This window comes from Anolis sagrei, chromosome 5 (assembly GCF_037176765.1).
Source record: "Anolis sagrei isolate rAnoSag1 chromosome 5, rAnoSag1.mat, whole genome shotgun sequence".
In the NCBI taxonomy this organism is placed as follows: Eukaryota; Metazoa; Chordata; class Lepidosauria; order Squamata; family Dactyloidae; genus Anolis; species Anolis sagrei.
In genome coordinates this window covers 36,587,025-36,613,412 of record NC_090025.1, presented here as the reverse complement: position 1 = coordinate 36,613,412, position 26,388 = coordinate 36,587,025, and the positions used below count along the sequence as shown (strand labels likewise).

General features: G+C 41.8%; 1 protein-coding gene across 2 annotated transcripts in view; it reads left to right on the top strand.

Annotated features, from left to right (window-relative positions):
* TRPC3 (transient receptor potential cation channel subfamily C member 3) overlaps window positions 1-26,388 on the top strand; it is a 95,023-nt gene that overhangs the window by 11,609 nt on the left and 57,026 nt on the right. For both annotated transcript variants that reach the window (XM_060778993.2, XM_060778992.2), the window contains exon 2: window positions 23,422-24,193. In XM_060778993.2, coding sequence (XP_060634976.2) covers window positions 23,422-24,193 — 772 coding nt within the window. The remainder of the gene's footprint in view (window positions 1-23,421; window positions 24,194-26,388) is intronic.

Genomic DNA, 26,388 nt, shown 5'->3' with positions numbered 1-26,388 from the left:
CCCCGGTTCCACGCCAACCCTCAACTCCTTCTCTTCCCCCTCCCAAAAGGACGCGCACAGTGCCTCCTTCCCACCAGCAGCCTTATGGGTACCAGGAATACCCTTACCATATGTACCCTCCCCCTCCTCCCTTCCCGGTTTATCCCTTCTACTACCCACCCCCCCCCCTGATTCATTCAAGGGGATACACCCTCCTCATTACTCTGATCCAAATTTTCCCCAACCCCCCCGTGAACCTCCTTCCGCTACACTCTCTCGTCCTCCAGACCCCCAGGGAGACATGGATCCCCAGTCTTTTAATTTAGAACCTACTATGACCCACCAAATTGAAACAGATACAGTCGATTTGGAGGCCACGAGTGACACACCAGTCATTCAAGACCCCCAACCAGACCCTGACCCGTCTCCTCAACATTTGGAAGATTTTAAAAATTTCTCAGCTCTGTTAATAAGACTTGCCAAAGCCTTAAACCTTACCACTCCTGAACCTTCAGATACTGTATCAGATCCATGCTTTACATCCACTGAACAACAAACGCCTACATCTACTGTGTTACCCACACTTCCATTTCTCTTGAAAATCCTAAAAAATACAGGAGTTGCCCCAGCCTTGGTTCCAGCAACCCCTAAAAGAGCAGAAAATTTATACCGTATTGATCTTTCCACAGCCTCATGGCTCGCTAAGATGCCTAAGGCAAACTCTGTGGTGACCGATGCTCAACCAAAACCTATCCAAACAAACCAAGCATCTCCCTCTGACAAAGAAGGGAGAAAGCTAGATACTATGGCCAAAAAATTCTATTCTTCAGCATGCCTTTTCGCACGCATGGCCCCTATGGGGTTTACATGAGTGTTTACCAGACTTTACTCTGGAACAAGATATCCCCCTACCTAGAACTCTTACCACCAGCTGAGCAACCAATGGCTAAGGCTTACCAACAAGAAGCCCTTCTCTTAGCCAAACTGCAAAAAGACCTTGCAAGAAACACTGCTGATAATTCTGGAAAACTAATTGCAGGATCAGTAGCCCTTCGCCGTCATGCGTGGCTTAGAGCTGCTATCCTCTCTCAATCTCAACGTTCTCTTATTGAGAATCTCCCTATGGATGAGGCAGGTCTATTTAACCCTGAGACTGACTCACAGCTTAAACACTCTCATGAGATGAAGCAAACAGTGTACAAATATGACCAACAACCGTACACTTACCAACGACAGCGCTGGGGCTCCTACTATTTTCGCCCCCACTATTACAACAAGCCTTACAACACCTCATTCTACAGAGGACGGCAGCGACCATATGCGCCCACTGCAGCCACGAGACGCCCTCCACTTCCCTCAAGAGGTCAGTACCGTGGTACCAGACCGCCAAACAACAACAAAAGACGTTTTTAGTATACTCATCCCCCCTCCCCCAACCCAACAACTCACTTACCTCAATAGATTACATTCCTTCCTCCCACAGTGGCAATCCATAACCACGGACACTTGGGTCCTTGATATAATTGATAGGGGTTATGCAATTGAGTTTAAAAACTACCCACCTGTTGGGAAAGTTATCATCACACAACCCTCCCAGACCATATGGGACGAGGTTCACTCCCTGCTCATTAAAGGAGCAATCTCCTCCATACCTTCACACACATCTAACACATGTTTTTATTCTCGTTATTTTCTCATAGACAAAAAAGATGGCGGACTACGGCCCATTTTGGACCTCCGCAAACTCAACACCTTTATCACCCCACGCAAATTTCGCATGGTCACTCTTCCCAACATCCTTCCCTTCATTCCCGAAGGGGCATGGTTAGCAACGATTGACCTACGGGATGCATACTTCCACATCTCAATCAGGCACTCCCACCGAAGGTTTCTTACCTTCACGGTCCAAAATTACCATTTTTCGTTTAATTCTCTACCCTTTGGTTTGTCTACCGCCCCCAGGGTGTTTACAAAATGCATGGCGGTCATAGCCACACACCTCCGCCAACAAGGCATAACAGTTTTTCCGTACCTGGATGACTGGATGTTGGCCTCGACTTCAAAGTCTCAATTATGTACAGATATTCATTACACCTTATCTCTTTTGCAGGATCTCGGCCTAGTGGTGAACCACGAAAAATCTCATCTTCAACCAACTCAACGCATCCAATTCATAGGAGCCATCATAGACTCCACACTCCAAAGAGCCTTCCTCCCAGAGGACCGCTTTTTGAAACTTCAACAAGCTATTCTTTCACTCATCCAAGCACAACAAGCCTCAGCTTGGGCTATCCAATCTATACTTGGCCATATGGCATCTACCACCAGCGTAACCCCCTTTGCCCGGCTTCGGATGAGGCCGCTGCAGAACTGGTTCATCAGAACTTTCGACCCCCTCCGCGATCCACAGTCCCGGATCCTCTACCCCCCACACACGGTGCTACACTCCCTCACATGGTGGACAAGAGCACTCAATGTTCACCTAGGCATGCCATTCATACAACCACACCCGTCCATGTCCCTGACAACGGACGCTTCCAACTCAGGTTGGGGAGCACATCTCAAGGGATTCAAAGTCAGCGGTCACTGGCTCCCTCAGGAGCGCCGCCTTCACATAAATGCACTGGAAATGATGGCGGTGGAGAAGGCCCTTCGAGCCTTCGCCCGTATCACCTCCAACCATATAGTCCAAGTAGTAACAGACAATACCGCAGTCAAATATTACATCAACAAACAAGGGGGAACTCGTTCCCAAATACTGACATCAATCTCAACTCGCATCTGGGAATGGTGCATTCAGAAAAACATCCTCCTCTCGGCCATCCACCTACCAGGCCAAGACAACACATTGGCAGACTCTCTAAGCAGAACATCAAAGAACAACCACGAATGGCATCTCCACAAGTCCCAATTCCAAACCATCACACACAAATGGGGGATGCCCACAATAGATCTATTCGCATCCCCAGTGAACACCCAATGCCCAACATACTGCGCAAGACTCCCCCCTCACGCATCCCCAGGTTGTCTCGGGGACGCATTCCTCTTCCGGTGGACAATGAACCTCATCTACATGTTTCCACCCCTCCCTCTCCTATCCCCAGTCATAGCCAAGATAATTCAGGACAAATCGGATTGCATCCTGATCGCCCCTTGGTGGCCACGCCAACATTGGTTTGCCACACTCCTCCAAATTTCCAACAGGGAATACTTCCATCTGGACCCCTTCCCAGACCTCCTCACGGTGGAGAACGGGCTCGTTCTCCACCCAGACCTCCCCTCCCTCCGCTTAACGGCATGGAGGATCAGACCACAATAAATCTATCAGAGGAAGTATCACGCATACTCCTCGCCGCTCATAAACCATCCACCACAAAATCTTATGCTTATAAGTGGTCATTATTCACTACATTCACAAAATCAGTTGGACACAACCCTTCTACAGCCCCCGTCTCCATAGTGTTGGACTTCCTAGTCCACCTTTCCAATAAAGGTTTTTCCCTCTCTTCAGTTAAGTGCTACCTAGCTGCTATATCATCCTTTAGAAGAAAATGTGGCTTGCCGTCCCTTTTTCAAGATCATTTGGTTCAATTGTTTTTGAAAGGATACAAAAATATCCACCCGCCTGTCGCCCCCCCTCCCCCACAATGGAGCCTAGAGCTGGTGCTATCCCAGCTATCAAAGCCGCCCTTTGAGCCCATGGCCTCCAATGACATATCTCACCTCTCTTGGAAAACAGCATTCCTGGTGGCCATCACCTCGGCCAAAAGAGCCAGTGAACTCACGGCCCTCAGATCGGACCCACCGTACGTGAGGTTCCACGATGACAAGGTTGTCCTTCGTACCGATGTCACTTTCTTGACTAAAGTAGTCTCTCACTTCCACATGTCTCAAGACATCATATTACCAGCATTCTTCCCGAATCCTTCCTCTCCACTAGAGGTGGCCCTCCATTCTCTGGATGTCAAGAGGGCCATCTCATTCTATTTGCATAGGACATCCCCTCATAGGAAATCCCCAAGGCTCTTTTTAAAATACAGGAAAGACATGATGGGGCACCCTGTCTCTTCCCAGGGTATAGCCTCTTGGATCGTTTCAACGATCAAACTAGCCTACCAATTGGCAGGAAAGCAGCCACCATCTCACGTGGTGGCACACTCAACCAGATCACTCTCCACCTCCCAAGCCTTTTTGCGTGGAGTTCCACTTGATCAGATCTGTAGAGCGGCAACATGGTCCACACCGTCCACGTTTGCATCACACTACAAACTGGATGTGTTGGCCAAAAAAGATGCAGCCTTCGGCAGAGCTGTACTGTTTTCCTGTGTGGCATGACCCACCTCCAGGTCAGTAGCTTGCTATTCACCCATAGGTGTGCATTTCACGGAAGACACGAAGAAAAAATAAAGGTTGCTTACCTGTAACCGTATTTCTTCGAGTGTCTATCCGTGAAATTCACACAACCCGCCCATCCTCCCCTCTGTCATGCCTCCATTAAACTTCTATTTGGCGCTAGGGGAACTACCTCTGGGACGCCCGCGGGGGCTGATATACCGGGGGGGCGGAGAGTGGGCGGGGCCTGTCTTTATTCTCTAAATAATCATTTAAAAATTCATTAAAATTCTAGAAGTTCCGGATTGCTGCGCATGCGCACAGGAGAACCCATAGGTGTGAATTTCACGGATAGACACTCGAAGAAATACGGTTACAGGTAAGCAACCTTTATTTCTCTCCCATCCACCATCTCATTCTGACCAAGACCAACCCTTTTGGGATCCAAACGTTTTCTGCCTTTCCTTCACGTTCTGCCTCCAAAAGAGAAGAGGAAGGGGAGGAAAGGGCAGGGAGGGGGCTTGGGGAGAACCCTCTCCCTCCCGGCCTGCCTACCCTGTTCCAACCCGTCATGCTGCCCCCCAAGTTAGAAAGTTTGCCATTGCCTGCTCTAGGACCCTTATAGTCCAGCTTATTCTGTTGCAAAGGAGAAGAGAAAGCCCAACAACCTACTTAACCTCTTTTGATATTTTCTCCCTCCTGCATTATTTATTTAAATCCAATTTTTTTCCTGCCCAGATATTGAAGATGGCTTACGAAAGTTAAAACAGATAGGAATTAAAATGCACATCACTAAAAACATGTAAAAATAAAAACTAATTAAAAATAATTAAAATTGAAAGAAACTCCAAAAGCATATCTGCTAAAAAGACAGTGAATATATAGGATGCAGCACATTATTAAAAGGCCTCTTTCCCCATTGGACTATATAACAGCCTCCAGGCCAGAAGGTGAGGCAAGGACATTTCCCCATCTATTACAGGAGTTTGATACTCCAGTGAGGATGCATTGCTTTTATGTGTGCCTCCAACTCACACAAACATTGCTTGCCTTCTCTCTTGATAATGCTGGAACATAGCCAGCTTGTAAAAAATTATATCCACGGTGGCACCATTTCTGATTGATCATTTCCTTCGTGGTACACAAGACCACAATGTACTGCCTACCTATTTTCCAGGACAGTATTGCTTGCTCTCATTTCCTTTGTTCCTCTCATTTGGGACAGGTTGGCCTAAACTTTGATGAACTAGGAATGTAGCTACTTTGGAGAGGAATGGGTGGCAAAAACAAGTCAATATGTTGCCAAATGAGAACTCTTCCCCTTCCCAAAATGTAGACCCCAGTTTTCTAGCATTGTAGAGCGAGACACTGAACATGGTTCACTTACATTTATTGTCTTCTTATTCCCTCGGTCACTTTGCCTGTCCCTTTTATTTGGATGCATTTTGGAAAATTGATATTCAGAACCTTTTGGGAAACAGGAACCTTTTAGAAAGGCATGACCTTGTTAGAAATCATAACCATTTGTAAAGTAAGCTTGCTTGAGTTAACCTTCTCCTTAATAGTAAATACCCACTAGTATTCATGCAAGGCAATTAGGTTTCTCAGCTGTTAGACTGATATACCTAGATATCACTTTGAATGGTTAGGGACAAAGATCTGCCAATGCACAAAAAACATATATAGTAGAGTTTCAGAAGTGTTATTTCAGTTGCCAAAAAACAAACAAACAAAAAACAAAACTACTTTCCCTTAAAACATCTTGATTTAAATCATGCTCTCAAGAGACCAAAAATAAAGTAATCTTCATGGAAATAACATAGTTGGTTTACTCACAAACTTCGTGTATTCAGCATACAGGTACATTGCATATCAATCCAGTTACAGATAGGATTTGAAATAGTTTCTCTAGATAGATAACACAGGACATCTTTCTTAATAATCAACATTTCATAGTCCAAAGCATCTCTCTGAACCGAGAGTCTAATAGAGTCTGTGTAGTTTTTTTCTACAGACTTCTAAAATAATACTGTTCTAAAATGGAGTTTGAGCGGAATAGTTCCAGATCTGATCACATGGTCTGCAGCCCGTCCCACAACAGAGTTAAGGAAAACTGCATACCAATGCACACATACAATACCGTAAGCAATTTGAATTGTATGCAAACAAAAAACTAGTGGAGGTTTGAAGAAGATTGCTATTTCCAACAGCCTAAACTATATTTGTAAATACTACACTGAAGCTTTAAGTTACTGCAATTTTAGAAATTTGAGGAGTAAAGGAAAATTTCATTACGGAGGTGGAATTTCTATCTGAAGAATTGCAAATGCAAGATTCTCCACTTAGGTAGAAAAAATGAACTTCAAAGATACAGAATGGGGGATGCCTGGCTCGAGAGCAGTACATGTGAAAAAGATCTTGGAGTCCTCATGGACAACAAATTAAATATGAGCCAACAATGTCATGTGGCGGCTAAAAAAGCCAATGGGATTTTGGCCTGCATCAATAGAAGTATAGTGTCTAGATCCAGGGAAGTCATGCTACCCCTCTATTCTGCCATGGTCAGACCACATCTGGGATACTGTGTCCAATTCTGCGCACTGCAATTGAAGAGAGATGTTGACAAGCTGGAATATGTCCGGAGGAGGGTGACTAAAATGATCAAGGGTCTGGATAACAACCCCTATGAGAAGCGGCTTAAAGAGCTGGACATGTGTAGCCTGCAGAAGAGTAGGCGGAGAGGAGATATGTATAAATATGTGAGGGGAAGTCGTAGGAGGAGGAAAAAAGCTTGTTTTCAGCTCCCCTGGAGACTAGGATGCAGAACAATGGCTTCAAACTACAGGAAAGGAAATTCTACCTGAACAATAGGAAGAACCTCCTAACTGTGAGAGTTGTTCAGCAGTGCCTCAGACTGTGGTGGAGGCTCCTGCTTTGGAGGCTTTTAAACAGAGGCTGGATGGCCATCTGTTGGGGGTGCTTTGAATTTGATTTTCCTGCTTCTTGGCAGGAAGTTGGACTGGATCGTCCACAAGGTCCCTTCCAATTCAGTGATTCTATGATTCTATGAACGAGCGATGGCCACATTTCCCCCCTCTAATAGTTGTACCTTAGCTACACCAAATATGTTTTTAAAGTTTTAAATTGGTAATGTTCTATGCTTTAAACTGCTTTGAGACTCTCTCTGATCTGAAACATGACTAGAAATAATTTAACAAAGAAGGACAAGAGAAGATCTGAGAAGATTTTTTTTTTTGGATCAGAATGTATTGTTTATTCAATCTATTAAGGTACATACTACAGTGTACTGTGGCAGCTTTTGGGGTGTGGGGCTTTGTACTATTTTAGATTTTACATTTCTTTTTGTGGCAGATGAAAATTGTTATGTAGTGATCATCCAGAAATTCCCAGTAATGTCCCCATCTCTCATTTCAGACACTGGTTGCTTTTGTTTCCTTTCCCATAAATACTTATACTATCAACCCTTTGACACTCTAACCACTTCCTGTGCCATGCAATCTCTCGTCCAGAGGGACAGTGTACGGATGTCTCTATGCCAAGAATATATTCATTTTTTCTTGTTTTTGAAGCAGTAGCACATTTCTTTCCATTGGCTTCTCACATCAATAAAATGGGTATTTTGACAAAAATTGTACTACCAAGAATGTAGATGTAAAGCTTATGAACTTCACTTTCCCACTCCTTATAACTTAATAATTACTTTAGTCTTATGTCCTGCCACCATCTCCTTGAAGGGACTCGGAGCAACTTACAGGCGGCACAAAGTGCCTCAAAACAAACATAAAAGTGATCACAATATAAAATACAATAAAATAAAACACATGCACATATGCAAACATCAATTCAGACTCAATCAAGTTGTGATCTTCTAACTGTGGCAGTAAATTACTGGCACCATGGCCGGGCTGTAAACATCGGAGTAAAATAAGTGCCAGCTGCAGTAATGGAGAGAGGGCATGGGAGAAAGTGCAGGACATGCAACTACTACATAGGACAACTAGGGGCTAAATATGCTCAAAGGCTTGATTGAAGAGCAATGCCTTCAAGTCCCTGCAAAAGGAAGATGGTTCCAAAGTTGTGGGGCCACCACCGAGAAACCCCTCTCCCTTGTCCCCACCAACCGCGGGGTGGCGAAACCGAGAAGCGCACCGTTTCTCAACCTGGGGGTCAAGACCCCTGGGGGGGGGGGTTGCAAGAGGGTTTCAGAGGGCTCACCAAGTACCACCTGAAAACACATATTTCTGATGGTCTTAGGAAACCTTTTAGCAAGAAGGCTAAAGATCTCTCTGCCTGTCCTTCTCTTCCTTTTTTGGAAACAGACAGCGAACCCTTCCATCAGAAGCCCTCCTCCGCTGTGATTGGCCAGCCTCTCAACTGGCCTCTCAGCCAGGAGGGCTATTTCTGAAAACTCTCAGGAGGGCTATTTCTGAAAACTCCAAGTGGGGAGGGGAGAGCAGGTGTGCTGGGCGCATGGCAGAGTGGTGCGCATGTGCAGGCAAGGGAGAGGATGCAAGGCTGGAGGAAGGCTCACGCTAGCAAGTCCCTTCAAGACATGGGGATTCTGTGAGGGAAGTGTGGCCCAATTCTATCATTGGTGGGGTTCAGAATGCTCTTTGATTGTGAGTGAACGATAAATCCCAGTAACTGCAACTCCCAAATGTCAAGGTTTATTTTCCCCACCCTCCACCAGTGTTCGCATTTGGGCATATTGAGTGTTTGTGCCAAGTTTGGTCCAGATCCATCATTGTTTGAGCCCACAGTGCTCTCTGGATGTAAGTTATCCCAACAACTACAACTCCCAAATGACAAAATCAATCCCCCACAACCCACCAGTATTCAAATTCGGGCATATTGGGTTTTTGTGTCAAATTTGGTCCAGTGAAGGAAAATACATCCTGCATATCAGATATTTACATTACAATTCATAACAGTAGCTATGGTACATTACAGTTCTGAAGTAGCAATGAAAATAATTTTATGGTTGGGGGTCACCACAACATGAGGAATAGTATTAAGGGGTCACAGCATTAGAAATTTTGAGAACTACTGTCTTAGAGTTTGTGTCGATTCATAGGGGGGGAATGCGGTCACGAAGATAGGAAGGACACAAGCTGTTTAGGGCTTTATAGGGGATAACCAGCACTTTGAATTGGGACTGGAAATGCTGTATCATCACCTAATTTCACATTTTAATACAGTGGGTCCTCAGGTTCTACTGGGGTTTGGTTCCAGGACCTCCTGTGGATATCAAAATCCATGGATGCTCAAGTCCCATATAGACAGTGCTTTAAGTTCCCGTCCCCCCAAAAAATCAATGCTGCTGGTGGTGGGGGGATTTACAAGCTCTGGATGCTTGAATCTGTGGATACAGAATCAATGGATACGGAGGGACTATTGTATTTCAGTCTGGAGGGATATCCCATGCAATTCAAGGGCCAGTTTAATTTTGATGAATACCTTCTGTTATGAGTGTCTTGTCTCGAGCAGTAAAATAAAGTGCTTCTAAAGAGACAGTTAATTAAGCTCAGGCTAGTTACAAACTCTGAATATTAAATTTGTTCAGGCATTTTACAAATTTTGCACATGGCTCCATCCCTTCTGAATTTCCAACTAGCACTGAAGGCTATACACTTTCATGTGTTCTTTTTGTTCCTAGTGTTTGTTGTCACTGTTTTTCAAAAACCCTTGGTTTTAGAATTACTCTTAAAGAGGAGTTCGGATCTTAGTTGTTTATTGAATGCTTTTAACATTTTTTTTATTATTAGCTTGTGGGTCCAGATAGTTGAGAGGTGATAGACAAATGCCTTGAAAGAATGGTAAATATTCATGTGAAGCCAGAGCAGAAGCAAGAAGGTTGTTGGCTAATTTTCACTTGTTTAGCATACCATGTAACAGAACCTGGAGACATTAATTTTTGGACTATCAATTTTAGTTAATGAAGACACTGCCCATCTGGCTTGGGAATTCCAGGGTTATATCCAAAGAGTAATTTTTCCAAGCTTTGCTTTATATATATAAGGTTGTGGGTATAACTTCTAGCATTTCCAATTAAAGCTCTCTTACACAGAAGATGGTGGTTGTCGTGGTTTTGGTACTTGCCCAAAGAGAGACTGAACTATTGAATTTTTCTACTCCCAGAGGGGGTTGGTTCTATTGGGCAGATTAGCAGAGGTACATGCTGAAGTGATGGCATTTATGCAGTTCAAATCCATATGGGATGCGGTGATGGTTGTATGTTGGTGGCTTCATGCCCTTTCAGTGCCGTTGGATCTCATCGCACTCAGGCCCTCAGCTGTAGGATCCAAATCAAATTACTAACTAGTTCAGTTGATCTCCTGGGATCTGCATGCCTCCTAAACTGTGTTTATATTGGGCCATTATGCCATATACTGTTGCTGCTTTTACAGGTACTGAGGAGCTACTAAATTAGTCTGCTACTGAGCACAATTCAAAGTGCTGACTTTAGCCTATAAAGCAGCATTTCCCAACCTGGGGGTCAGTATCCCTGGGGGGCTGCAAGAGGGTGTTAGAAGGATCTCCAAAGACATCAGAAAACACAGTGTTTTCTGTTGGTTATGTGGGTTTGTGGGGGAAGTTTGGCTCAATTCTATCGTTGGTGAGGTTCAGAATGTTCTTTGATTATAGTTGAACTATAAATCTCAGCAACTACAACTCCCAAATGTCAAAGTCTATCTTCCCCAAACTCCGCCAGTGTTCACATTTTGTCATATTGAGTATTTGTGTCAAGTTTGATGCAGATCCATCATTGTTGGAGTCCACAGTGTTCTCTGGATGTAGGTGAACTACAACTCCCAAACTCAAGGTCAATGCCCACCAGAACCTTCCAGTATTTTCTGTTCGTCATGGGAGTTCTGTGTGCCAAGTTTGGTCCAATTCCATCATTGATCAAGTTCAGAATGCTCTTTGATTGTAGATGAACTATAAATCCCAGTAACTACAACTCACAAATGACAAAATCAACCACCACCACCCCACCCCCCACAACCCCACCAGTAGTCAAATTTGGGTGTATTGGGTATTTGTTCCAAATTTGGTCCAGTGAATGAAAATACATCCTGTATATCGCATATTTACATTATGATTCATAACAGTAGCAAAATTACAGTTATGAAGTAGCAACAAAATAATTTTATTATGAGGAACTGAATTAAGGTGTTGTAACATTAAGAAGGTTGATAACGACTTCTATAAAGCCTTAAATGGCTCCGGCTCAGCTTCCCTGTTCGAACATATCTCCCTCTATGATTCACCTTGGAGGCTAAGATCGTCGGGGAAGGCCCTGCTCTCGATCTCATCCCCCTCGTAAGCACGACTGGTGGGGACGAGAGACAGGCTCTCAGTGGTAGCCCTCGTTTATCGAGCACCCTTCCCAGTTAATTAGATTAATTCCCTCCTGACCTTCAGGAAAAAAACTAAAAACATGGCTTTGGGACCAAGCTTTTGGTCAGTAAATGGAAGCAGTGCAATAAGAGATTATAAAATAACAGAATGACGACTCAGATTGGCCCTGGAATATGATCTGGATGGTATGATTTTAATTGATGTTTTAATGTTTGTGTTGTAATTGGTTTGGATTTTAACACATTTATACATGTTTATACATGTGTATTTGTTTATATATGTGTATGTGTATGCGGCATTGAATTGTTGCCTTTGTAAGGCTGCTCTGAGTCCCCTTCAGGGTGAGAAGGGCGGGGGTACAAGTGTGATAAATAAATAAATAAATAAATAAATAAATAAATAACTATTCTGTGCTGGAGCAGCCAGACAGGAGCATATAAGCCTATTCAAGAATTAAGTATTACTGCTGTAATCTGGAATAGTGCAATGGCCAAAAACATGACTAGTATTTAGAAATCCTCAATGAAAATTTGCTAATCTGCATGCTGACATTTTCTATGTTAGATAGCTGCTAAACCCCTGTATTCCAGCTACACCATGATACTACTGATATGCCTCATATAAGTTGTTACAAAGCTTTCTGAGATAATTATATGAGTTTTTTTTGCACATAATTAATCACATAGACACCAGAGGAATACATACTATGCTGTGGGTGGTATTTTTTTTTTAAAAAAAACAAGTATGAGTTACCATAAACCTGTGTCTAAGTTGACCTCATGTATAAGTTGAGAGCAGGTCTTGGGGCCAAAATTACAGATTTTGATATGATCTGTGCATACATTGAGAGTCATTTGTGGAGAGCAGACAGATTCAAAAAGGCTTTTATTCCACTCTACTTAGTGAATGGGATGGTGTCGTTTTGATAAGAATTAATACTGTATATTACCTTTATCAAACAAGGAGCCATCTTCTTCCCAGAACAGAGTGGCAAAAGGCGAGAGTTTGCTACACCCCAAGAGAACCTAAAAGAAGCACCTCCTCTACTATTTTGCCACTCCTTTAAGGAAAAATACTAAAGAGGAGTGGCCACCACTACTATATTCCGACCTAGACATTCAATAAAATTAGAAGCAGCGCTATGGTGGAGAGAGTAGAGGAGGCTGGCTCCACTTTTAGGTTCCTTTTGCCACTACAAGAGAAGAGGGCCATTCTTTTTTTGGATAAGAGTTAAGGTATAGTACTTACTTTGATGCATGCATAAGTTTACCCAAATTTTTGGGGTCAATTTTTGACTAAAATGTTTAGACATTATTATGTACAATAATAAAAATAATAGGAAAAATATAAATGGTAAATTGTATTAATATTGATCACAATAATCTAAAATGATCAAGAGTATGAGAATTAAATGTAATTTATATGGAAAGGGTCTAAGAGCCCCATGGCATGAATAGTGCTAGGACATCCCTTTATCCAAGGCTGTTTCTGGGAATTAATTTATTCATATTCATCCTAACAAAATGAGCTAAACCAATACATCATCAGAGACTATGCAGCTGTGGTCATGTATGGTTTGAGTGATAGGAGTGTTTCTTGTCCTGAGCACTACTATCAAATATTATGCCAGTCAACCTGTTTGAATCTCCCCAAGAAAAGGTTAAGTAGATTCATGCAAGCAGTCTTGTGTGGTAGTTTGCCTTTCAACTCAACTTATATCTCTATACCAAAAAAAAGGAAATGCTAAAGAATGCTCAAACGTTTGCACAGTGGCTCTTATTTCTCATGCCAGTAAAGTAATGCTCAAGATCTTGCAAAGTAGACTCCAGCAATACATGGAACGAGAGTTGCCAGATGTACAAGCTGGGTTTAGAAAAGGCAGAGGAATGAGACCAGATTGCCAATATCCGCTGGGAGTTTCAAAGAAACATCAATTTCTGTTTTGTTGACTATTTTAAAGCCTTTGACTGTGTGGATCATAATAAATTGTGGCAAGTTCTTGGTGTTCTTGGTGTAGTAACCTATGGATGTGAGAGCTGGACCATAAGGAAAGCTGAGCGAAGGAAGATAGACGCTTTTGAACTGTGCTGTTGGAGGGAAACTCTGAGAGTGTCTTGGACTGCTAGAAGATCAAACCAGTCCATACTCAGGAAATAAAACCTGACTGCTCACTGGAGGGAAGGATATTAGAGGCAAAGATGAAGCACTTTGGCCACATAATGAGAAGCCAGGAAAGCTTGGAGAAGACAATGATGCTGGGGAAAATGGAAGGAAAAAGGAAGAGGGACTGACCAAGGGCAAGATGGATGGATGGTATCCTTGAAGTGACTGGCTTAACCTTGAAGGAGCTGGGGCGGCGACAGTTGATAGGAAGCTCTGGTGTGGGATGGTCCATGAGGTTATGTACCCCAGCTCCTTCAAGGTTAAGCCAGTCACTTCAAGGATACCATCCATCCATCTTGCCCTTGGTCGGTCCCTCTTCCTTTTTCCTTCCATTTTCCCCAGCATCATTGTGACTGAATGAAGAAACAACAAAACTTGGTTACAGCAACAGATGTACCAATATCCAAGGCTGTCTTGGGAGTTCATTTAATCATCCTAACAGAATGAGCTAAACCAATACACCATCAGAGACTGTGGTCATGTATGGTTTGAATGTTAGGAGTGTTTCTTGTCCTGAACACTACTATCAAATATTATGCCAGTAAACCTATTTGAATCTCTCCAAGAAAAGGTTAAGTAGATTCATGCAAGCAGCATTTATTGTGTGATAGTTTGCCTTTGCTGTGCCTCGGGACCTATAACATACCAACAGCCATCCTTATGTTACAAAGCAAGTGCCTTCCTCTTGATTGGTTTTAATTTGCAGCTCAAACACCCAGTAGTTTGCAGCATATATTGATGAAGTAAGTGTGACAATAGGTACTACTAAATCCTGTACTAATTAACTTGCGATTAAGATCCTGCTGATTATAAATGTGTGCTGATCTCCTTGCAAGTGAAGAAGGGTGACAGTGGCGATGCTGTAAATGAGCAATTGTCAGTCTGGAAACATTTTATAGAAAGTTGGCTGGGGAAAAAAAAACGCATTTGTTCTATCAAAATGCAAAAAGGCCGTGAGGATTCTACAGCACAGTCCAGTGCGTTTCAGTGCAGTCAGGCTATAACTTGGCATCAATCCCAGCAATACTACCTTTGCCAGCATTTTGTAGATATTATTAATTTATTAATCGAAATAAAAGGTTTCTAGGTCAACTTTCGATTGAGCAAGGAAGTGATTTCCTCCAAAAGCTTCTTATGAGTGATTAATTATACTGTAATGACAAGCCTTTTAACTTGTTTTCAGAATTATGTGTTGTTTACATAATCAAGGTGTGAATCTGTCATTGGAGCAAGTAATAAATGTCTGTGAATAACCTCGGGCTGTTTGCTGCATTCACTTGCCATCCCTTGATTATGCTACTTATTGGGAAGGGAGGAGAGGGCTGATACTAGAGCTTGAAAGTTCTACTTCTTTGAACTACAGCTCCCAGAACTCCCCAGAAAGGATGTGGTTTGTCATCCCAGAAAGTTAAATGTTCCCAGGTTCTGAATAATACATGTTTTCTGTTTTGCCCATCAGCAGTCCCTCCCATATGTAGTGTGTAACAAAACATGAGTATGCAGACATATTGCAGAAGTGACCTATCAAACCAAAGATGGGTCAATTGTTTTGACTTGGTGTGAGGCAGATTCTTAAATTCTTAGGTGCTTATCTAGTCTTTGATTCCATTTACTATGGTGGCCAGTCAGATACAAGTGAAAAAGCTGTTACCCAGGGATGGGTCTCGTATTGAGTAACTGACATTCAGATGTATCCTCCTTCTGGAAGCAGTAACCACTGATTCTCACTGCAAATCATACAAGATTAGAAGGCCAAAGATAGTTTGTACCTCTGATGGTATTAAATGACAGACCGAGATCAATTAGGGAGCAGGTGGTACAAGTAATAAATATGTATGTATGTATGTATGGAGAGAGAGAGAGAGAGAGAGAGAGAGAGAGAGAACAGGCTGAGTATCCCTTATTCAAAATGCTTAGAACCAGAATCGTTTGGGATTTCATATTTTGAAACACCTGTATTTGCATATGTGTCGTTATGAGGGGCTGCGGTGGCACAGAAGTTAAACCACTAAGCTGTAAAACTTGCTGACCGAAAGGTCGGCGGTTTGAATCCGTGGGATGAGGTGAGCTCCCATTGCTAGCCCCAGCTTCTGCCAACCTAGCAATTTGAAAATACGCAAATGTAAGTAGATCAATAGGTATTGCTTCAGTGGGAAGATAACATTCCATGCAGTCATGCCAGCCACATGACCTTGGAGGTCTTTATGGGCAACACTGGCTCTTTGACTTAGAAATGGAGATGAGCACCACCCTTCAGAGTCAGATTTGACTAGACTTAATGTCAAGGGAAAATCTTTACCTTTACTTTACATTATGAGATATCTTTTAAAATGGGACCCAAATCTAAGCATATTTATTTATGTTTCAAAAATATATAGCCTAAAATCATCAGAAAACAACTCAGATTTTTTACTATTTTGGATTTTAAAATTCCAGATAAGGAATGGTCAACTTGTATATTTTTTTAATTGGATGAGAAAGAATAAACTTTGACTTAGGAAAATCTTGGATAGAGAGAAAATTATCAGACAAACCTATTATCTTTCATTCATATTTGTAGTTAATCTCTGACCATGGGGAGATATATTTTTCTTACTGTAACCTGATTCAGGTCTAATATGAAAAGGTTTTAGCCACTTTTTAAATGTCTAATGCCAAACTGTTTATTGCAGTGACAAAACATCAGGATTAAGTAGTACACCTGCTGAGCATGTGCAGTTTGGCACACAATTTGTTGGAAAAACCCAGACTTACTTGTTTTGAGTTGGATTGAAGATCAGAATCCAAACTGGAACACCAGACAATTGTTATGGCAACACCTTGGCCTGGAATACTCTGAGTGAGGCAGCAATTATCATCCTTTAGTATTTAAAAAAATAGACTCTAGCTTTAGCACTGACACATGTTTCAGATAACCTGTTTGAAATCAGGGGGTTACAAAATATTGTGCTGGGTTGCTGTGAGTTTCCCGGGCTGTATGGCCATGTTCCAGAAGCATTCTCTCCTGATGTTTCTCCTGCATCTATGGCAGGCATCCTCAGAAGTTGTGAGGTCTGTAGGAAACTAGACAAGTGAGGTTTATATATCTGTGGAATGTCCCGAGTGGCAGAAAAACTCTTGTCCACTTGAGGCAAGTGTGAGTGTTGCAATTGGCCAACTTGATTAGCATATAATGGCCTCATAGTTTCAAAGCCAGGCTGATTGCTGCCTGGGGAATCCTTTGTTGGAAGGTGTTAACTTGCCCTGATTAATTCTTGTCTGGCATTCCCCTGTTTTTTATTTGCTGTCCTGATTTTGCAGTTTTTTTAATACTGGTAGCCAGATTTTCACGGTTTCCCCCTTTCTGCTGAAATTGTCCACATGCTTGTGGATTTCAATGGCTTCTCTGTGTAGTCTGACATGGTGGTTGTTAGAGTGGTCTGGCATTTCTGTGTTCTCAAACAATATGCTGTGTCCAGGTTGGTTCCATCAGATGCTCTGCTATGGCTGACTTCTCTGGTTGAATTGGTCTGCAGGGCCTTTCATGCTCCTTGATTTGTGTTTGGGCAATGCTGTGTTTGTTTGTTATTTGTTTTGGAGTTGGATTGAAGATCAGAATCCAAACTGGAACACCAGACAATTGTTATGGCAACACTTTGGCCTGGAATATCCAGAGTACAGCAGCAATACGTTGTCATCCTTACTATAAATTAAATAACCTGTTTGAAATCAGGGGTGGTACAAAATATTGTGCTGCTTGATGAAAAACAGATGATACAATTTGGACTGCTAGTTGAATACTTTAGTGGTGTTGATGGGATAGCATCTCCACTACAAGGAGCAAGCCAGTTTAGAAGATGTGGGGCTTTTTAATGTTACATGGATTGTAGCTTTATGATTCCACTTTTGATTGCTATGGTTAAATCCTATGTGGTCCTGGCAACTGCAGTTTGTGGAGAGATAAGTAGTAGGCCTGGGTAACAACGGAAAAATTTGTTTCTAAAATCGATTCGTTTTTTGGGGGTTTTTGCGTTTCGATATTTAAAAGAATTCCAAAATTTTTCTTTTAAAAAGTTCGATATTTACAAAATTTCGTAAATGTAAAAAAAATTACGAAACATTAACGAAACAAATATGAAACAATAACGAATCGATTCGTTAATGGCGGACGCGACCGCGCAATACGCTAAAAAACCTCCAAATGGGACAGGGGGAACTACTGAAGCTTCCCTCTCCCTCTGTTGTTGACTGTTGGTGTGATATTATAATTTTTTTTCACTAATTAAACAAAAAACAACTATAAAACTTGCCCCAGACATGTGGAAATAGTAACGAAACGACCTCAAACCGATAACGAAACGAATACATAACGAATCCGAAGCATTTACGAAACGAATTTAAAAATTCATTTCGTTTTTAAGTTGCACCAGAATGGTTCGTTATCACTTCGTTATAAAAAAAAAATAACGAATTTTTAACAAATTAACAAAACGAAACCGCCCAGCCCTAATAAGTAGATTTCTCGGTGAGAAAACTCTAGTGATTAATCAAACTATATAAATAGGACTCTAGTGTCTAGATCCAGGGAAGTCATGCTACCCATCTATTCTGCCTAGATCAGATCATACCTGGAATTCTGTGTCCAATTCTGTCTACCACAATTGAATATGTGAGGAGAAGTTATAGGGAGGAGGGAGCAAGCTTGTTTTTGGCTTCCCTGGAGACCAGGATGCGGAACAATGGCTTTAAACTACAAGACAGGAGATTCCACTTGAACATTAGGAAGAACTTCCTAACTGTGAGAGCTCTTCAGCAGTGGAACTCTCTGCCCCGGAGTGTGGTGGAGGCTCCTTCTTTGGAGGCTTTTAAATAGAGGCTGGATGGCCATCTGTCAGAGGTGGTTTGAATGCGATTTTCCTGCTTTTTGGCAGGGAGTTGGATTGGATGGCCCATGAAGTCTCTTCCAACTCTGTGATTCTATTCTATGATTCTACAAATCCCTAAGATACAGCTATGGCAGTTAAAGTCAAACCATAGAGCTATAATTGTATTGTGTGAAAACACTCTAGGGTAGTGGGTTATTGAAAGTTTTTTGGGCTGTATGGCCATGTTCCAGAAGCGTTTTTTCCTGACGTTTCGCCTGCATTTATGGCAGGCATCCTCAGAGGTTGTGAGGACCTCAGTGATTCCAGCCATGAAAGCCTTCAACAATATTCTTGAGTAGGCTCTGCAGCAAACACAATTCTGTCCTTCAAAAGCAGGATGGGAGTTCAAAAGAAGCTACTGTTGCCAACCCCCTTTGTATCTGTTGCCTTGGGTGATAGTCTCACTGTGTAATGGAAGGTCTGTCTTTGGTAGAAACCCTTGAAAGATTAAGTGTTCATCTTATTAGAGGTGGGAACATTCAGAAGGTATCTGTCAGTGAGATCTGTCAAATTGAGTGTATTATTGTAGATCCTTTCCTTTGACAGAGAGCTTTCGATACTCAACATTTAATTAAAGTACTTTCACAGCAAATGTCCTTCCAACTTTTGAGGTTTCCACTGCTTTTTTAAAAAAATGGTTGAGCGGAAATGTCGTAATGGTGAACCATGCCGACCATGATTCTTATAGCAGGACATCTGTATGCTGTGCATGAATCTCTTAGTGTTCTCAGCTATACCTTTGCTTGATTCCTTGGCTGTTGATTTTTGACTTGACAATATGTGACAGCATCAAAATTGTTTTTGTTACAAGTGCCCTTAGGTGATAGCTTTCCATGCTCTCAGTTTAGAGTGATGGAGAGGAACAAGGAAAATAATTAATAAGCTTTTAGCCACTTAAAACCAGAGAGAAAGGAGGGATGTGTTCAGTAAATAATAGCACAATCCCTCATAGAACCATTTTAGATCCCTTGATTATAGGGAAAACTGAAGTATTCTCTTTTTGAGTGATATTTTGTTGAAAGATGCTGTAACTTTAGCTAGATTTGTGTGACTTCCCCGCTGCACCCTGACCCACCCATTCAGCAAGGTCACCAATGCATTTTCAGAATTGTGAGCTTCTGTCTTGTGGAGGGGGAGGAAGCAGAGAAGTTTCCTTTAATCAAGTAAATGTGCTTGAGATTTAGACTTAGGTATGTCCAAGAATACAATGAGCTTTAGATCACTGGTTCTCAACCTTCCTAATGCCGCAAACCCTTAATACACTTCTTCATGTTGTGATACCCTCTTATCTGATATCACCAATGGCTTCAGGTTCTGGGTTTTAGCCAGCCACTTTTGCTTGCTGAGGTGTTCCTGTGAGTATTTCTGTAGATCTTAGAAAATTATTTCTTGATTTAAGGCATCAATGTGCTGGCTGAAATCTGAACAGAGGATGGGCCAGAGATGTCACTGCCTTGGTCCTTTCATTATTAGCTGCTACGTCCCATCAGATGTCAGATGTTGAATACCAGATAAACAGTATAATTTCTCCAGTGGTGTTGGGCATAGACATCCTGTGATAACGTGACATGTCTAATTAAGAGCCACATCCACTGTTTTAACATGAATGTGTTTCACACTGGGCATGCAGACTCAGCAGCAGAGTAGCAAAGTGCAGAGTAGCAATGTCTTCACTGTATCTGGTTGTGATCCCCAGGTCATGCCAGTCAGCTTTTGTATGATATTGTTTCTAGCAGTGCTTTTGTAAGTCAGAGAATGGTCCAGGGTAACTCCCAGGATTTGGGTGTGCTGCAATGCTTCTGTGGAATTCCTTTCCAGGTAATCCTCAGAGCTCAGGACGCTTGTCTGTTCTTAAGATGGAAAGCAAATGTCTGTATTTTAGATGGAGGTCTAGAGATGCAATAAATAAATAAATAAATATTTTAAATGCATTAGAAACCTGTTAAGAACTGGAACGGCTAAGTTAAAAGTAATTCGAAAATCCAAAGGCCGAACAGGATATAGGGTTACAGCCAGTGCTGGATGGGGTTGCACTCCCCCTGAAGGTGCAGGTTCACAGCATGGCTGTAATCCTCGACCCATCATCTCGGCAGTGGTCAGGGGAGCTTTAGCACAATTAAAACTTGTCTGATTTGGCCACGGTGTTCCACACTCTGGTCACATCCCTTATAGACTACTACAACGCAATGTACGTGGGGTTGTCATTGAAGACTGTTTGGAAGCTTCGATTGGTCCAATGAACAGCAGCCAGGTTACTCACCAGAGTGGCGTTCAGGGAGCATACAACCCCTCTGCTACATCAGCTCCACTGGCTGCCAGTTTGCTACCACGCACAATTCAAATTGATGACTTTAGCCTATAAGGTCCTAAACGGTTCCAGCCCAGTCTGCCTGTCCGAATGTATCTACTCTTATGAACCAGCTCAGAGACTAAGACCGCCTGGGAGGGCCCTGCTTTTAGTCCCACCTTCTTCACAGGTGTGGTTGGTGGGGACGAGACAGGGCCTTCTCAGTGGTGGCCCCTCCCTCCTAGTCTTCAGAAGAAGAGTAAAGACCTGGCTCAGGGAGCAGGCTTTCGAAAAATAGGGCTGTGCAGTAATTTTTCAATGTGGAATATGTGCAATTGACCATGGAATGGCCTAGACTTTGATCCCTAGATGGCATGTTTTAACCTTGAATGTATTTAACCATGTTATAGTGTGAGTATTTTAATTTTAATTCATTTTTATTGTATTTGTATGTTTGAGGCACTGTGTAGGTGCCATTTGTGAGCCACCTTGAGTCCCCCTTGGGGTAGAGAAAAGGCGGGATATAAATATTTATTTATTTATTTACAGTATTTATATTCTGCCCTTCTCACCCTGCAGGAGACTCAGGGCGGATCACAATGCACATATACATGGCAAACATTCAATGCCATAGACACACAACATATATAGACAGACACACAGAGGCTATTTAACTTTCCAGCTTCATGAGGGTATGCTTCAAATTCTGGCCACCAAGGGAGCTGTCACTTCACCATCCACTTGAGACACTGATGGAGTACTTCCTCATTCTTTTGCCTGCTGCTGGGGATTTTTATGGCATCATAAATTAGTTAAATTAGCCTCCCCATAGAAGCAGTACCTAAATTTCCTACTTTACAGATGCAACTGTCTTTCAGGCTGCAAATAAATAAATAAATAAATAAATAAACTCATAATTACAATTAGCTAATAAAATACAGCCTCTTCTCCAGTAATTCATTATGGAAAATTTTGATCTTGACTCTACAATATGGATAGACTGCTGTGTCCTTCTGGGTGGTTTTATATATACAATTTTGGATCCACAAACATATGTAAGGTCTTATTTAGAAAGTTTGATTTAATTGAGTTCTATTATGGAAATAGTATAATATGTGTGTGGGGTGTGTGTTAATGAGACTGCTAGGTGTCCAATATTTCCCATTCGTTTAATAAGAATTGATGAAATATGTGTTAATGCAGTGTGGACTCAGATATGCATTTCCTATACTATGGTATTTAATTCAGTGTCGTTTGAGTCATTCATAACTGTCAATTTCATTTTTCTGATATTGAGTTGCATGTACAGACTTGATATGCATGGACTATATTTGTTCTTTCATATTAATCTTCTGGAAAAGGATGCTACTTTTGATTAATAATAGCTCATTTTGCTTCAAAGTAATAAAGTAGTTTTGTTAGTCTACCCTTGAAATGCTGTTGATGCAATAAATTTAGAGCTGATAATTGATTGGCAGTGCAAAAATATGCAGAGTGGATGAATGGAAAATGTAATGGCAGAAATGAAATGTGAGAGTGAATGCACTATTGCTTACATAATATTTTAGTCCCCTGCCTCCCAGTTATGCTGGAATGTATCCTATACTTTTCTGGGGAGTCTGACCTATGTAGGATATCTAGAAGATGAGCCAAGTAATGAAACTAAGATGCTTTACTTTAACCATGTGGTGATGGTACTAAAATGATGTAAACATTGAAATCTGTGGACATTGGGGGAAGGGATCACATGAAATACAGACTTGCACCTATCCAAGAAGGGAAAAAAATCATTAGGGAGATGGGAATATTAGGTGCCATGGGTAAAAGGTAAAGGCATTCCCCTGACATTAAGTCTAGTCACGTCCGACTCTGGGGGTTGGTGCTCATCTCCATCACTAAGCCGAAGAGCCAGCATTGTCGGTTGACACTTCCAAGGTCATGTGGCTGGCATGACTACATGGAGTGCCGTTACCTTCCCACTGGAGCAGTACCTATTGATCTACACACATTTGCATGTTGAACTGCTATATTGGCAGAAGCTGGTGCTAACAGCAGGAGCTCACCCTTCTCCCCGGATCTGAACCACCAACCTTTCAGTCAGCAAGTTCAGCAGTTCAGTGGTTTAACCCACTGTGCCATGGGTAGAACATAATACAAAATGATGTCTTATTCATTTTGACTGGGAAAACTCATCATGACCATATGCTGGCCTTTATGATGGTTAGTTTCCTGATATCTCAGACAATAATAGGATTGATGGGAGTTACATGCCAAAATCCTCTGTAAGGTCACAGTTGTCCATGCTGGCGGTATATTCCACTAGGGGAAATGACTACTATAAAATATTACAACTTGGTTGTTTCTGTTAATCAGGTCCATTGATGGAAGCCCCTCACTGAGACGTATGACTGTGATGAGAGAAAAAGGGAGGCGCCAAGCAATTCGAGGCCCAGCTTTTATGTTCAATGAGAGGGGCACAAGCCTCACAGCTGAGGAAGAGCGCTTTCTCGATGCAGCAGAGTATGGGAACATCCCTGTGGTGCGCAAAATGTTGGAGGAGTCAAAAACACTGAATGTCAACTGTGTGGACTACATGGGTCAAAATGCCCTGCAGCTCGCAGTTGGGAATGAACATTTGGAAGTGACAGAACTCCTGTTAAAGAAGGAGAACCTGGCACGGATTGGAGATGCCCTGCTGCTTGCCATTAGTAAAGGATATGTCCGAATAGTGGAAGCGATCTTGAATCACCCTGGCTTTGCCGCTAGCAAGCGACTGACTTTGAGTCCCTGTGAGCAGGAGCTTCAGGACGATGACTTTTACTCTTACGACGAAGATGGCACCCGCTTTTCCCCAGACATCACCCCCATTATTTTAGCTGCTCATTGTCAGAAGTATGAGGTGGTACATATGCTGTTGATGAAAGGGGCAAGGATAGAGAGACCTCACGATTATTTTTGCAAATGCAACGACTGCACTGAAAAACAAAAGATCGATTCTTTTAGTCATTCCAGGTCAAGGATAAACGCATATAAGGGACTGGCAAGTCCTGCCTACCTGTCCTTGTCTAGTGAAGACCCTGTTCTCACGGCTCTAGAGCTTAGCAATGAGCTTGCCAAACTGGCTAATATTGAAAAAGAATTCAAGGTAAGACTTCTCTTTTCATATCTTTTCTGTCTACTATTCTTCACTTCTGAGAATTCAGCCACATCATGTGGCATAATGTAAAATAAACCACGCATAGTTTATTTTACACTACATGTGGTTTATTTTACATTATGCCACACTGCCTTGCCAGAGAAAGAAAATATGCCATGCAGATTATCAATAAATAACAAGTAGTTTACTCTTCATAGTTCAGAACAACATATGTACAATGTAATCAGTTGCACCAACTCACATAATGTCTTTTTAAAATGATCTTTCTTCTGTCCATGTGGATAAACTCCTTTAGAAGCTCATGAAGCGAGAGCATGCTCCAAAATATCTCTCTCTGCTTCTCTCTTCAAACTGTCTCTCTCTGCAGCTGCATAGTTCAAACCTGAACAAAAATGCAACAGTATCCAAAAGTCCCAGGCTCAGCCATCTCCCCTGGCATTGTATGACCAATCAGCTTCGTGCATCTTATTTTACAGTTGACACACACATTAGCTGATTCCTTGCATGCTCCAACACATCACATAATTGCTCACCACTTTTAGCTGTTCTTGTTGGTATTGCTGCATGGATGTTATAACAAGTGCTATTATTTTTCTTTAAAAGATAATACTTCAGTACTTAATAGGTATGAGATATTACTAGAAAAATGCATTATCCCCCTAGAATAGATGAAAACAAGTTTGTCCACTCTGAGGAAATAATGTTTTTTATTGAAGCGCCTTGATTGAAATAATGTTATCTGAATCACGAGAAAAATCATTTGGTTTTTGAAATGTAGGTCTTAAATGAATGTTCTTATTTCTATTCACACCTTCTGAATGCTGTTGTTTACAGGTTACGAAAGCTGAATGCATTTGTCCTTTTTGTATCAGAAGAACATTATGCTCATTCATTTCCCAGAAATGTACAGGAGCCAGTTGTTAAAATCTGTGCTGATGTTCCATGTTTCTTTGTGTTCCTTGATTGTTGCCATTATTGGGTTACAGAATGGCGTTTTCTTTCTTTCCAGACTTTACTCAGTTCTGCCCATAAATGCTGTTCATCTTCTTTATGGTACTTCATAAAAGTTACAAAGAGTGGCCATATCCTGGTGCATGTTTTCAATGTGAAAGAAACTGGGTCATTGGATACAGGTGGTAAACAAAATCAGTTCTGCGCGTGGCACTTTATCCAGCTGTAGCAAACATTTTAGTGGGGCTTTTCTGGGTCACTCTTGGATTCTGCTTTAATTAACTTTTCCTGAAATTATTGAGAAGAGGCAGAAACTACATTAATCCATGACGTCTGTTCCAAGCATGAATAGCAGTGACGGAAGATTAATCTGTGTATCTATGTGGAGGTGAGGATGGGTGATGTTGCATGGCAGCGATGGGATGCATGTAACTAAGCAGATGATGTTGTCCTGTATTTCATATCATTACTTAGGTTGTCCAGGGCTGATGAGAGCAGCTGCTTAATAGCATTTGAAGTACCACTTTTTTTTGTGTGCAAAGGATTACTATAGTACTCAGATTCAATCAGTGATGTAATGGAGGGAAAGGTCAGAAGGTTGACGAATTAAGACCTTTGATAGCAGGACACTTCTATTATAATAGAGTCTCGCATATCCAACCTTCACTCATCCAACGTTCTGTATTATCCAACGCAATCTGCCTCCTGCCTGGATCCACAGCTGTTTCAATACATTGTGATGTTTTGGTGCTAAATTCATAAATAGAGTAATTACTACATTACTGTGTGTTGGACTGCTTTTTCTCTTGATTTGTTGTAAAACATAATATGGTTCTAGCAACTGGATACAGCTGTCTGTTTCTCTGGATTCACTTTTTGGGGCCATGGCTATAGGCTGCCATGAAGTATGTAAGCACTTAGAAATGTGTAACTACCACACTAGATGTAGTGCTGCATGCCATTGCAGCACCTTAAATACCACTTCTGTTGCTAGTTGAATATTTTGCTAGTTGTCATAATCTTTAATTACTTCGTTATTTTAATCCAGGAGAGGGTAAATGTGGCCTGTAGAGTGCATGGAGTCCCGAATCCTTCTTTCCATGGTCCATAAATACCTGAAGCCTCTGGGTTCCTCTAGTTTTTAAAAGTTACTTTGCAAGTGAAAAAAAACCTTAACTGGAGTCCTTAACCCTCAAATCTTAAATGAAGAAAGCAAGATGAAAACCCACAGA